A 14,556-nucleotide genomic window follows, 5' to 3' on the forward strand; every position below is an offset into this window, starting at 1 on the left:
CCCCCCACGCCTGCGGCTGGCCCGAGTCTCCAAGACCGGCTGACCGCGTGGTCGCCCGTGCCACTCGCCCGGCCCGCCATTACCACCCCAGAAGCGTCCTGCACGAAGCCGGCTCCGCCCTCTTCCTGTCTTTTACTTTTTTGACAAGGTTCTTTGATGGACACACATTCTGGTTAGGATCAAGCCACGCTTACTAGCTCTTTCTTTTGTGGCCTGTGCTTTTTGTGTCTCATTAAAGAATCAGTTGCCAAATCTAAGACCATAAATTTAGGTCACCGATCATTTGGAGTTACTATTTTCTGTGGTGTGAGGTGAAAGCCGAGCTTGATTCTTTTGCGTATATGAACCTGGTTCACCAATTGCCGTCTACTAAAAACATTCTTTTCGTATTGAATGATCTTGACACTCTTGGAAAACCAGTTGGCCACATAGAAATAGATTACTTTTTGTATTTAAAATTATATTTCTCTAGTCTCAACATTTATTTTTATACCCATTGTTTTGGTTATTTTTATTTTACCACATGCAAATTGAAAAGTATAAGTATTCATTTATTGTTTGAAAATGCAACTTGATTATCCAGAGCCTCTAACAATTCTATATTGTGGGGCAGTGTGGGGCAGTGGTTTGCTCAGGTAACTTAGGCTCAGTAGAGTATTTGGCTTTGAGCCCTGGAGCCTCCGTGGGCAATTTCTGCTTGTAGGGGGCGGAAGGAACTCGGCCATAACTCCTGAGTCTTTGGTTCCTGTTTCAGTCACAACCCCTCACAGCTGCCCCCACAGCTGTGATGTGTGCTCTATCAGGCAGACAATGCCCCAAGCTCCCAGCATTCCAGCTGGACCCTACATCCAGTCATCTGACCACAAGCCAGACATGCCACGCCCCATACAATATAAGGGGCGGTTTGCCCCTCCTCTCTCTCTTGCTCTTTCTCTCTTCTCTTGCTCTTTGTCTCCTCTCTTGTTCTTTGTTCTCTTGCCTTCTTGCTCTCTTGCTTTCTTTTCTTTCCTTTCTCTCTCTCTCTCTCTACTTCTCTTCTCCTCTCCTTTCCCTCTCTCTACTTGACTGGGCTATTTTCTCTTTCCTACAATAAAATATCTCATTTATACAATTGCCTCCTTTTAACTAACGTGTGCTCCACCGCAGGCCATCAGCACCAGGAAGAAAGAGAGCCACAGGCGGCAGCAACAGGCCCACCATTGGTACAACACTGTATAACCGCGAGGACTTGGGTTTTTCCAAAAAAAAACACTATGAGAATTTCAATAAGGCTCGTGTGTGAATTCTTCTTTTTTTCTGGACTACACTATGACACTCAGTAAGACCTCTCAGCTGATCTCACAGAGGCCAACCCAGAAACTCCTTCCCCGGGAGCCTGAGCACCTGCTCAGCACCCTATTTGTGTTGAGTGTGGAACTGTTAGGCAGTTCAGGTACTCAGGGTCTACCCTTTCTCCCAGAGCCGGCTGAGTGCACCATCGAAGGACAGGAGCATGGCTCTGCCGTGCATTTGCTCCAGCCCAGAGGCCACACTTCCGTGCACAAAGTCTCAGCGAGCTGATGAGTCAGTGCCCAACTGAGGAGCTGAAATTGCACCAGCTGGGTATTTTGAGGCTCGGTTGAAAAGCAGGTATGGAACTCAAGCTTAGCTTTCTAGCAACTTTCCCCTTTATGGGTGTGGGTATATTCTTAGTACTTTTGTAGCTAAATATGTTTTGTAATTCATACGTATATATATTTTTTCTTGGAATAGTATATATAATATATATGCTAAGAATGTTATATATATGGAGATACATCCCAGGAATAGTTTCAGTCACATGTAACAGATTCAATTTTCCTCACACAGTAAAAAAAAAGTCCAAAGGTAGGTAGGTGGTGTCTGGAATTAATTCAGTCACTCAAAGATTTCAGAACTTGCATCCTTGTAAATTTTGTATTGTTCACCATCTCAAGATGGCTTTATCACTCAAAATATTACACATGCATTCCTAACAGAGAGGGTGAAAGAGGCACCCAGAGCTAACACACAGAAGGCATCGTTCCTGGAATTCTGGGCATGTCCCATTATGTTTCAGCAGCTAGAATAGCATTGCATGGCTACCTGTAGTTGGGAAATATCTGAGACCCCAGGGAACTGATCGTCATGATTGGATTCAAATTGATCTTGATCCTCTTCCCAGAGCTGGGTGTATAATCTTCGGTGATGCTGTTGGAACCATGTTGTCAAGAACTGAAGGGAAGCAGAATGTCAGAGTGCTGTCACAAGTACACACATTCCCATATGATGCCATGTGTCTCCTAACGTGCCTTCTGCCTCCTGTCTCATCCCTGATATTGTTAGAGTCTCAGAAGTAATCTGTATTTCTTCTTGTTGGGCCTGGATAGTGGCTTGGCACAGTCGTACTCAGTAAAAATGGAAGGATTTCACCAACAGACTAGCATATGCCAGGGAATATTGCAAGGGAGGGCTAGGAAGTTGATTAAAGTCTAGTGGGGTTAGGATGGAAAAGTCAGGCTGAGGCATTCGAGCCAGCTTCGTGCAGCTGCCAGCGGGCTTATCGGCTCTACGTTTTCGAGGCCCCGAGCTTATGCTTTATGATGTGTCTCCCAATGACATCCTTTGAATGTTGAAAGCACTTTCTTTTCTTGCCCTTTAAGGGTGGGGGAAACATGTTTCAAAAACCATCTCATCAATGATCCAATCAAAGAAATATCATTCATGAGAAAATAAACCGAAGAAGAAATCCCCCAATGTTGCATTTGGGCAGATTTCAACAGCTAATTTATATTTTAGAATGGGAATGTAAATTAAAAGGCTAAACACATGAAAGCCCAAAAATATTCCTAGTTTGACATTAAAGTCAGGGAATTGATCACATTTGCCGAACATAGCTAGTAAAAAGTGCTAATTTATGGCTAAGTAATTAAACAGGGAGACAGATGGAGAATCAAATGAGTTTTCCTCACATCCCAATTTGCATACTGTTCCTGATGGTGCCTGTTCTCACTTCTGTGGATGGTGCCCTCCAGCACTGAAGTACATGGAGAGATATGTAAGTCACTTTCGCTGCCATGTATTTGGAGATGCTAAGGGGGAGACCTGCAGATCCACAGACTTAGCACATCAAGTCCTCAGTCAGGGGGTCTCTCCTGTTTCCTCAGCTGTTCAATGTGCTGGGTTCCCTTATAGGAGCAGCAGGCAACATCAGATAACAAAAATCTGTCTTCTCCACTGTACTGGCTAGTTTTGTGTGTCAACTTGACACAGGCTAGAGTTATCACAGAGAAAGGAGCCTCCCTTGAGGAAATGCCTCCATGAGATCCAGCTGTAAGGCATTTTCTCAATTAGTGATCAAGGCTGGGAGGGCCCATTGTGGGTGGTGCCATCCCTGGGCTGGAAGTCTTGGGTTCTATAAGAAAACAAGCTGAGCAAGCCAGGGGAAGCAAGCCAGTAAGGAACATACCTCCATGGCCTCTGCATCAGCTCCTGCTTCCTGACCTGCTTGAGTTCTAGTCCTGACTTCCTTTGGTGATGTGGAAGTGTAAGCTGAATAAATCCTTTCCTCCCCAACTTGCTTCTTAGTCATGATGTTTTTTGTGCAGGAATAGGAACCCTGACTAAGACATCCACTAAGTGATAGAAAGTGCAGTAGACCATCTCACTCACTCCAGTTTCTCAGTTGACCGACAACTGACAACTCTCCTTTTCTACGTCCTGGTTTCTCCCAAGACAGAGTTGATGCTGCCTAGCTTGCCTCAAGGAAGCAGGGCACAGCGATGAAACAGAGTTCTCTTTTTTATTATAAATCAAACACCCATTGGCTGAGTAACCGTGGACACATTAGTTTAACTACCATGTGCTACACAGTTCCTTATCAGCAAAATGGGCATGCTGGGTAATTACTCCATACGAAGCCTGGTCTATAATAATCACTGCTCAAACGTTGGGCATTTATTATCTCCATGATTCTCTTCTGCGGTAAGAGTCACCTCTAAGTCTACAAGGTAAAGTCTGAAAGAAAGAAGCTTAATTACAGAGAATGCAGCTCACTCCTACCCGCGCAGACGGGCAATTTCTGGAAATTACTAGCAGGGCTTAGTTAACTTTCAAGATATTATCTGTGCTGCCCTTGACTCCATGGTACCACCAGAAGGAAGACTGCCGACTCTGCTATGCTGCGTGCAAGCCTGCTGGGGCTGCTGCTGGCTGTGGCCCATGGACCAGTGCTTATATGATCCTGTCCAGGGAACTTGCACAGGAGAATGGAGTCTTCTCTGTCTCCTATGACTTCAATCCCCAGAGTTCAGCAGGGAGGATTTGGAAACGTGTGTTCTTGGGATTAGGAAGGTGCTTGAGCCGTCACCCATCCTCACTTTCAAGGGGTTACCCTGGAGAGAGATCCCTGTGATCAAGTTCCAGCTGGTTAGACATCTCATTTCATCTCCATCTGTGTGCTGTAGTCATTTTTTTGGGGGGATGGTGTCACAATGATACTGAAATGAAAAACAAGGTTAAAAGATATCCCCAGTGCCCATCACCTCCTGGAAGCCATGTTTGTTGCCCATGTACCTCTATGATAATGCTGAGCCCCTTCCTACTGGGGAGTGAGAATCAGTTCTGCATGAGGCAATGTGGGCTCTCCTCTGACTTTCTTATGTTGAGATCCGCCCCCACCTCCAACATAGCTGATGCCATTTTGTTCCAGGCCTGCCAGCTAGTTCATATTGTTGCTGTAAAATGCCTGCCAGTCACTGACACAGAGAAATAACTTGACTCAGAGCAGGGTCAGGCTGACCACATACCCTGTTACGTTCTATGTGTTCTGAGGTTTATTAATCTTAAGAAATTCCATAAAACTTTATGTAGGACTCATAAAGTTAAAGGTTAATATGGACTGTCATGGCTAAAATGACTTGAGTCAGAGCTGACCACTGGGCAACACTTCCTGAACCTGGGTATAAGGTCATTGTCGTTTGTGTGTGTGCATGTGTGTTTTTCCTTTCTAAGCTGACAGAAAAAGATGTTTGGTATTGTAGCCTCAGATTATTCTGAGCTACAGCCCTGATCGATCAGTCTTAGGGTGTGCATTCAATAAACCATCCCTATCTGATTGAGATCTGTTTTCGTGTGGTTTGTGGATGACCCTTGGACCGGAATACTTACTTACCTTATTTATTTAGAAAAAGAGTTTCACTAAGCAGTGCAGTCTGGCCTCAAACTCACAAAGATCTGATACCTGCCTCTGCTCCCGAGTGCCAGTATTAAGTAGGTATGTGCCACCATGCCTGCCCCCCTACTTAAATCTCAGGCAAAACAAGAGATGGAATACTAGTTCTCTCAGTCAATGTCTTATTGCTGTAAAGGGACACCATGACCACGGCAAGTGTCATAAAGGAAAACATTTAATGGGGGCTGGCTTACAGGGATCAGAGATTGAGCTCATTATCATCATGGCAGGAAGCATGGGGACACAGGCAGACATGGTACTGGAGAAGGAGCCAAGAGTTCTACCTCTGGGTCAGCAGGCAGCAGCAAGAGAGTAACACTGGGCCTGGCTCAAGCATTTGAAACCTACAAGCCTAACTCCAGTGACACACTTTCTCCAACAAGGCCACATCTATTCCAATAAGTTTACAGTTCCTGTTGCCATACCCTAAGCATTCAAATATGAGTCTTTTAGGGCCATTCTTATTCAAACCACCACACTGGACTTTTTCCACTCATGCCATTCATCCTCTGTGTCCTAGAAGGTCATTGTTATGATCCAAGGGATGAATGCAGCAAAGTTACGACAGATCTCAAGTGGGAGTTTTATTGAGGAGAGAAGCATACAGAGACTGCCTTTGGATGAGGGTGGAGGGAAAAAGAGTGGGGAGAGGAGGGATTTGCCTTTTACAAGGGCTGTAGAGGGAGGATATGGGACTACTGGCAACCGCCGTAATGTGTCACATCTTAGCAGGTAGTGATGGGTCCCTGGAGCAGGCAGCGGAGATGCCTGATTGCTAAGTCATCCTGAAAGCAGAAGTCGATTACCTTCACTGCTGTCTTGCATTGGGTTTGGCCAATGGAAGACACTGGCCTTAGATCAGAGGATAGAAAGTTGAGCTTTGGGGATTTCTTCTGGGAAGAGTGTGGTGGAGGGAGAGAGTAGACCCCCACAAGTTGTCCTGTGCCCTCTGCTTGCATGCTATGGCATGCAGGTGCTTATGCATAATAGGTGCCCATGCACATACACACACGTGCAAATAAATGAGGATGTAATAAAAATTAATAAAGGTAAAATTAATTTATGGCCTTACCTTTCTCTTGACATTTTTATTTCTCTAAAAGTGTTTTCAAGTTTATTCTTCAATTTTTTTCTAATCAATTTTTAAAGAGTACTTCATTTAATTTTGACAGTTTTGTGACTCTGTCACATTTTCTCCTCCAATAGACTCCTAACACCATTGCACCGTGCTCAGCAAGCAAAGTTCTAAAGATGAGATTGATGGCCCGGTGCAGTGCCTTTCTTGGAGAATTTCCTCATCTGCTCCAAGATGCATGTGCATTTTTCTCCTGTGGTTGGAGAGGTCTGATTGTGTTACAGTTATAGGTTTTTAAAGATTCTTTTTTACTTCCAATTGTTCAACCCCCTTAAAGATCTGATACTGTTTCACCTATTACTGAAAGTGGAATTTGACTCTTCAAAATTATTGAAGATTAATTTATTTTCCCTTTATAGCTGTTCTCTTATTTCCTCTTCTTTCTTTGCTTCCTGTAGGTTAGGGCTCTGTAGTTAAATGTGCATGTGTTTATAACTGTTTTGTTTTTTGATGGATTATTGGAAACCTCCTATCCTCTAGAATTCTAAGTAGTGGATTTTGATAAGTTGTGCTGATTTCTTGCTACTTTTTTTTTTTTCTTTCGAGATAGGGTTTTTCTGTGTAGCCCTGGCTGTCCTGGAACTCACTCTGTAGATCAGGCTGGCCTCGAACTCAAAAATCCGCCTGCCTCTGCCTCCCAAGTGTTGGGATTAAAGGCGTGTGCCACCAGTGCCCACTGATTTCTTGCTACTTTTATAGAGGGATACCCTTCTGGAGGTCCTTACTCTGCTTCTTCTTCTACCTTCTTCCTTCCTTCCTTCCTTCCTTCCTTCCTTCCTTCCTTCCTTTCTTCCTTCCTTTCTTTCCTTTTGGTTTTTGTTTTTGTTTTGTTTTGTTTGAGACAGGGTTTCTCTGTATAGCCCTGGCTGTCCTGGAACTCACTCTGTAGATCAGGGTGGCCTCAAACTCAGAAATCCGCCTGCCTCTGCCTCCCAAGTGCTGGGATTAAAAGCATGCCCGGCTCTGCTGGCCTCTTTCTAATGAGACCAGCGTCCCTGGAACTTTCAAAGAATGATATTGTATATACTGTGTGTTCTTAGAAATGTCTCTTCTGGGCCTAGAGGGACAGCCCAGTAATTAAGAGCACTGGTTGCTTTTGCAGAGGATTGGTTCCCAGCCCTGATGTTGGTGACTCATAAACATTGCTAATTCTAGTTTCAGGGGATCTGACCTCTTCGGAACTGTGGAGACCAGCATACACATGCTGGCAAACACTCATACGTGTACAATAAAATCTTTAAAATGTGAAAAATATTTCCCTCCCAGACCATCAATTTTATTTAAAATCTGAAAACTATTAGAAAAGACTAGGCTGAGCTAAACTTGACCCTACCAACAACTACCAAACTATCGTTTTCACATAAAAATAAAAGGCAAGGCACAGCCTGGAAAATGCATCCAATTTGCAGATTTTTATTTGAACTGGAGTAGAGCTCAGTGGTAGGGCACTTGACCAATATATAAAGCTTGGAGTTCCAACCTCAGTGGGGTATGTGTGTATTTATATCTGTGTATATATCTGTGTGTGCATGTATGTATATATGTATGTGTACTATGTATCTATGCATCTATCTATCTATCTATCTATCTATCTATCTATCTATCTATCTATCTATCTATGATCCACATTTCTCTGTGAAGTCCTGGCTGTCCTGGAACTCCAGGCTGGCCTTGAACCCAGAGTTCTGCCTGCCTCTGCCTCACAAGTGCTGGGTTTAAAGGTGTGTGCTACCACTGCCCAGAGTTCAAATTCATGTATCTAGATATAACCCCAAATACTGTGGTTTTAGGAAGTGGAGGCTTTGTGGGTGGTTAGGTCTGGGATAAAGCACTCATAGATGTAGGTAGTTTTATCCCAAGCCCTCAGAGAGTTTCCTGTTTTTCACTCCTTCTGCCCACAGGATGCAAGCAGCCCTCTGATGTTTTCAACCTAGCAGGAGGTCCTCACTAGAACCTGACCACACTGGCACCAGGATCCTGCTTTTCCAAGCTCTAGAAAAGTGAGAAATCATTTCTGTTCTTTATAAGCCACTCAGGTATGCTGTTCTGTGGTAGCTACATGAGCTGATTAACCAATTGTCCTCTTGCTGAAGCTACAGCTGCTCAATGGCCCAGTTCCTCCAGTGAGTTTGGCTTCTTCTCTTTTCGTCTCCTTCAGGGCCTGAGGAGCTATCATGACACTGACACCAAGCTCCCAGTGCTCCCAGTAGTGTTAGCTCATCTGCATGCCGGGTCTTCCTCAACTCTTCTGTGCTCACTGCGGCTCCTCCTTCCTTGTGTGGTCAGCTACACAATTGAAATGGAGTTGAGAAACCCATAGTTAGGGCAGCCTTTCTGGAACCAGAGAGCTCTGAAGTCATCTCCTATCTTAGTCGCCTCTTTAGCTAGCAAAATTCCCCTCTTCCATTATCTCAGAAATGTCTTCTGCTAAAAGAGTGTTGTTACTGAGAGTGATAGGAGCCTTAGCTCTGTCTACCAGATCACACTTAGGGAAAGAGGGAAGAAAGAGAGAGACTTCCGGAAGCAACTGTATCACTCTTGTTGCTGTGTGTCGCGAGCAAGGGCCAATGGCACTTCCCGCTGGGAAGGATGGCGACAGAGCTCCTTCACTCAGGTGTTCGTACACTGGATTCCACCATGAGAAATACTTCAGGAGTGGTAAGAGAGGACTCAGCACACTGTTTAGGTTTTGAATGCTTTATGTCAGTTTCCAATACAACTACACACAGCATACAATATGTTATCAGAACTAAAATAATAAAGGCTATGACAATATAATAGCTAAACATTTCACTTCACTGCATATTGAATATATACGGCTTCACTCTACTGCCTACTAGGGGGTATACGACCTGACAGTGTCTCTGGAAGCAGGCTCAGCTATCTCTGAGGCAGGGCGTGTTGTTCTCGAGGAACCGAAAGTAGTTGGTATCCAGCAGGTCCAGCTATCTCTCAGCTGGAGGGCTATCCTTGACCACGAAGGAAATGTTTGACTGTAGATAATGTTTGACCACGAAGATTACTTGCTCTCGAAGTCTCGGGTGGTCTTGGATGGTCTCTGGTCATTGTGACAGAGTCTGGAGGCTCAGGAGGTTCACGTCAGCAGCCATGGCTACCAAGAGCGGGGGCGGGGGGAAGAGAGAGATGCTAGCTTGTCTCCTAGCTGCCTCTTTAAACTATTTTTGACATCACGCTGAAGCAGAGTTCAGATAACCACTTGCATCTGGTTATCTTCTCAAGTTGTTTACTTTTCTATGGAAAATTTCTGTACAAGTATATACTTCTAATATCTCTCATTTTGGCAAAACATCTTTCATATATTATTCTAGATAACTAATACATCAAAACAACTTACTGCAAATAACTTATTTCAAAACAACTTCCAAGCATTTCCTATTACAAGGTGGAGCAAGTCTTGCGGTAGGCCTGCTCCTTACACCGTGATAGGATATCCTGTCAAAAAGCAACTTAGATGAGAAGAAGGTTTATTCTGGCTTGCAGTTCTGCATGGGATATAGTCCATCATGGTGGGAAGGGCGGGGCAGCAAGAACTCAAGGGTTCCCTGGGAAACCGGAAGCAGATGCATCCCATTTCATCAGCACCCAGGAAGTAGGAAGTGGGGTGGGGCAGTTAGTCAGACTATAAAGTCTGAGAGCCCACTGCTAGTGACATACCTCCTCCAGCATTCCTCTGCCTCCTAAAGATTCTATAACCACAACTGGGGAATGGCATTTGATCCTTGTGTGTGTGTGAGTGTGTGTGTGGGGGGAGACAGCATTTTTCATTCAAACCACCAAAGTAGTTTTACATTGAAAGCATAATTTTGGGCTGGTGAGATGGCTCAGCGAGGAAGAGCACCGACTGCTCTTCGGAAGGTCATGAGTTCAAATCCCAGCAACCACATGGTGGCTCACAACCACCCATAATGAGATCTGATGCCCTCTTCTGGTGTGTCTGAAGACAGCTACAGTGTACTTGTAATAAATAAATAAATAAATCTTTAAAAAAAAAAAAGAAAAAAGAAAAAGGAAAGCATAATTTTGGGCCAGTTCCCTTAGGATTATTGGTTTCTTAGCATCATCCCTAGACAGAGGGATTGAATAATTCTTTTAGGACTAATTAATTACCAATGTGTAAATGATCACATCTGCCCTTGTGCCTCTTGTTGACTTACTAGCTTCCCTGCCATGGCTGAACCATGGAAAAAGATGTGACAGGAAACACTTAACAGAGCTGGTTAATAGCCGTCATTAACGTCTCCGAGAGAACCATGGGTGCAGGGATGTAGGAACAACTGGCTGGAAAAGATGCGGGCCTTTGCCAGCTTTGCTCCATCCTCTTGTTGGCAAGCATGAATTTGACCATCACATCTGAACCCTGAAGGGACCGATCATTCATGAAAGAGGATTTAAAATTCTCTACAGTTCCTTGGAGAGTCCTCAAAGAATTCCTGGGAATTAATATACCTGCTTATTTATTCAACAAATATCCACTGACTGTTAGCCAGATGTCTGGCACTGGATTGGATGTGATCCTTGGGGAGGTTGATCTGCCAAGTTTCTGCTATCGCTACTTCTACCAGAGCGTCTCTGTCAGCATCTGTGTTATAGCTGAGCCCTTTGTAAAAGCACTCTGCTGCTCAAGGAAAGCTGGGAATCTGATGGAGCATAAGGGTTGCCTCAATTTAAATTTTTTTTTTTTTTATTAAAGCAGGCCTATTTTGAGGCTATGATCTAATAGAGGTAAGTGAATCATACGTTATCAGCACATTGATGGACATATAATGGAATCTGTGCTGGTCATGGTAGTCTGTAATAAATGATCCCCCCAAAATCAGCAATCATGAAAGATTAATCTCCTGCTTATTGCTGTGGTTTATAAATAGTTGTTAGTGCTGAAACTCAAGTGTGAATTCAGTTGCCATTGTTAACAGTGTGGAAACACTTTTAAACAGCATGGTTGGTGGTCAGTCACCCCAGCATCAACCCCCTTTAGCTTGGTTAGTGGTTGCTTATATATCTTTCTGCTATAGACAGCATGCATCTCCCTTCCCCAGGTAGAGACTGAGATCTCCTGTGATATGGAGACAATCATGGTTTACAGTTTATTGGAGATCAGTCTATGGAGCTGGGATGTAGCACAGCTGGAAGAGCATTCGAGTGAAGAAAAGCATCCTAAAACCACAAGGAGGGAAGAAACGTGGCACACTTAAACACAAGATAAGAAAATAGGAGGAAAATGATCCCTTTAATGAAGTATGCATCAGGCGTCCCCAAGCCTCTTCCTCCATGCGGCTGCCCATCCGCTTGCTGAGCTTTAACACAGAAAGCTAGAGCGTTCTGTCTTTCCATCTCCCCACTCTATACCCTGTCCAAACCTAAGCTTGCTGTGTGGACAACCTGGGCATTTTCCATGTCTCTGAGAACTGCCTCATCCATCTCTAGAAATACAGCTGCCTTCCGGCTTTCATTTCTGCCTATGCCTTGACTCCTACTTCAGAAAGCAGTGACTTTTTTTCTCTTCTTTTTCCATCTCTCTCCTCCCAGCAGTTGAAATCCCAATTTGTCTGTTCTGTTATTTCCTCTCTGAAATGCTAAAAAAAAAATTGTCCTCTTGTTAAAAAAAAAAAAAAAGAGGCAGAGCCCTTAAACAGTAATGATATTGTGTGTGCATGCATGTCTTGCACACACGTACATGTGTTTGTTCAAAAGTGTGTGTGCATGCTGTGTGGGTTCTACCTTCATGCCATTATTTGGAAAATCAAAGTAGCTCATTAGAAAGCGAGGGGCTGCTGAGATGGTTCAGTTGTTAAAGCCAGGACTTGAATTCATGCAAGCACTGGGACCAGAGCTCAACTCCAGAATTCACATAAAAATGCTGGCTGTGGTGGCCAAGTTCTGAAAAGGTAGAGATGGGAATCCTGTGACTGAGTGAACACATCTGAGTGCCTGTGGAAAAACGTAAGTTGACCTGAGGCCTCAATTCACTTAGACACACATGTGCACCTGCACATGCACTTGGACACACACCGCACACATATACATTCACACAGACACATACCACACACATACATACCACACATTCATACCAGACACACACACCACACACATACCACACACATATACATGCACACACATACATACCACACACAGACAGCACACATACACTACATCATACAGCAAAAATAAACACTAGATAAAGTTGAAGCAGGAGGAGGAGAAGGACGAAGAGGAGGAGAAGGCTGTGGCAGCAATGGCAGTGGTAAATCTGGCCTCTCATACTCTGCATATGCTTGCCCATCCTTCCACCATGGGATGACACAGCTCAAAGGCTTGCACCATTTGCAGCCCCTGATCTTGGAATTCCCATTCTCCAAACCATGACCTGAAGGCATAATTCATAGCATTCTCTCCTCTCAACAGAAATCGACTGATGACTCCCATGTCCACCATGCTGCTTCTGGGACTCCATTCTGTCCTAGTCAACTCTGGGACTCAGTTAGGACCATCTGCAGTTGTAGACAGTGGGCAGGGAGGAGGACATGGTGAACCTTGCTCTTACAGCTTCTGCCTGGAAGTTCCATGTGACCCTGGATAAGAAAGCGGCTTTCCAATGCTACCGGCACATGGACACATAGCCTTCCTGGAGGGAGCAGCAGCAGATATTTGGGAATGATAATGGAAAGACCAAAAGCACTTAGTAAATGTTTGCTGATTGAATATACCTATGCAGTAAGTAATCACATCCAGTGTGCTATCTGGTATCTACATACCACACTCCCAGAAGCCCATAATCACAAAAACCTAAAATAAACTTGAAATACAGATTTTTTTTAGCTTTTATTGCATTATGATGAGAAAAGATACATGATTTCAATTTATCTGAATTTGTTAACATTTAAAAACATATTTTAAGTAAATAGAATTAAACCACATTCTTGTTTCCCTTTTGTACCCCCACTCCTCCCAGAGGCCCCCCTTCAATAACTACAATATCTTTTTTGTCATATTCCTTAAAATTTATGAAATATTATAACAATACAAATGAGTATTATAAAAATTATTTGATATAAAACAACAATCAATTGAACAGCCTTATGTAGATGCTTGTCTACAGCAATACTGAAAATACATGTTTTTCTCAATATAAATTTTAAATAACTCAAACATATTAACTGTATATTTCAAAATAATACATCACTACTAGTATTTTTTTAAATGAACATAAATGTATAAAGTCTTTTTGCTTGTTTGTTTGTTTTGTATTTAGTAGAGTTTAAAATCTTGGCTCTTACTGTGGTACAAGCCCAAAATAAGAACAATTTTTAGACAATGGATTTCACTGTAATAAGGCTGTACTTCAATGACAATGTACATTCAATGACTCTCACATCACCAAAGGATTTTACCTCCATCGTAGCTAAGCTGAGAGTTGACAGTTCTGCTGAGCCAAGGAATGAATTATAGGCACGATTTCTGGATACAGACTTCCTGCTATGGTCAAAGCTATTTGACTTGAGTGAGTGACTTTATTCTCAGCCCACAGAGAACAGGTTACGTTCATTTAAGAAATGGTGTGCGTATTAAGATGGTCTATCCATAAAGTCATTCACCAACTGTTTCAATGAACAATGGTTCTGTTTGGAGGGTGGCACAGACATTAGGTGAGGGTAAGAATCTGGTACATTAGCTGTGATAATTTGGAAAAGCATTCATCTCAAAGAAAGAGTAACTTATAAAGTCCTCTTCTTCAAACTTGATACAAGAACTACAAATGTCAAGCAAAGCATTCAGTCTCATTCTTTGTTGTTCTCTTATAAGCAACCTCCCTAGTTAATCGACTATGTTTCTTTTGGGTATATATATACCTTTGAAATATATAAGCTGTTCTGAAAACCATAGTATAGTGTAAAAACATGAAATAAACAATACTACTAATAGAGAAGCTGAGGTAGGAGAAGCAAGATTTCAAGACCCTTATGTTGTACACAGCAAGACACTGTCACAAACAAGCTGAAAGTGTATATAGATTGTACAATACTAGATCTATTTCTCCAATTACCAAATTAGAGAGACCATCAGATGACAACAAATTTCTAATTCCTCATATGTTTTGGATTTCAATCGATTAGGATATGTTGGCAATATTATTTTTTATATTAAGATATTAAGAAAAAGTAATTGTTACTTC

At 43.0% G+C, this 14,556-nt stretch overlaps 1 protein-coding gene across 1 annotated transcript in view; it reads right to left on the reverse strand.

The window, feature by feature from the left end:
* Positions 1–80, reverse strand: part of LOC116083776 (coiled-coil domain-containing protein 137-like) — an 875-nt gene extending 795 nt beyond the window's left edge. The window contains 1 exon segment of the mRNA XM_031360545.1: positions 45–80. Coding sequence (XP_031216405.1) covers positions 45–80 — 36 coding nt within the window.
* Between the last annotated feature and the right edge of the window lie 14,476 nt (positions 81–14,556).

Source organism: Mastomys coucha, unplaced genomic scaffold (genome assembly GCF_008632895.1).
Source record: "Mastomys coucha isolate ucsf_1 unplaced genomic scaffold, UCSF_Mcou_1 pScaffold12, whole genome shotgun sequence".
NCBI classification, from domain to species: Eukaryota; Metazoa; Chordata; class Mammalia; order Rodentia; family Muridae; genus Mastomys; species Mastomys coucha.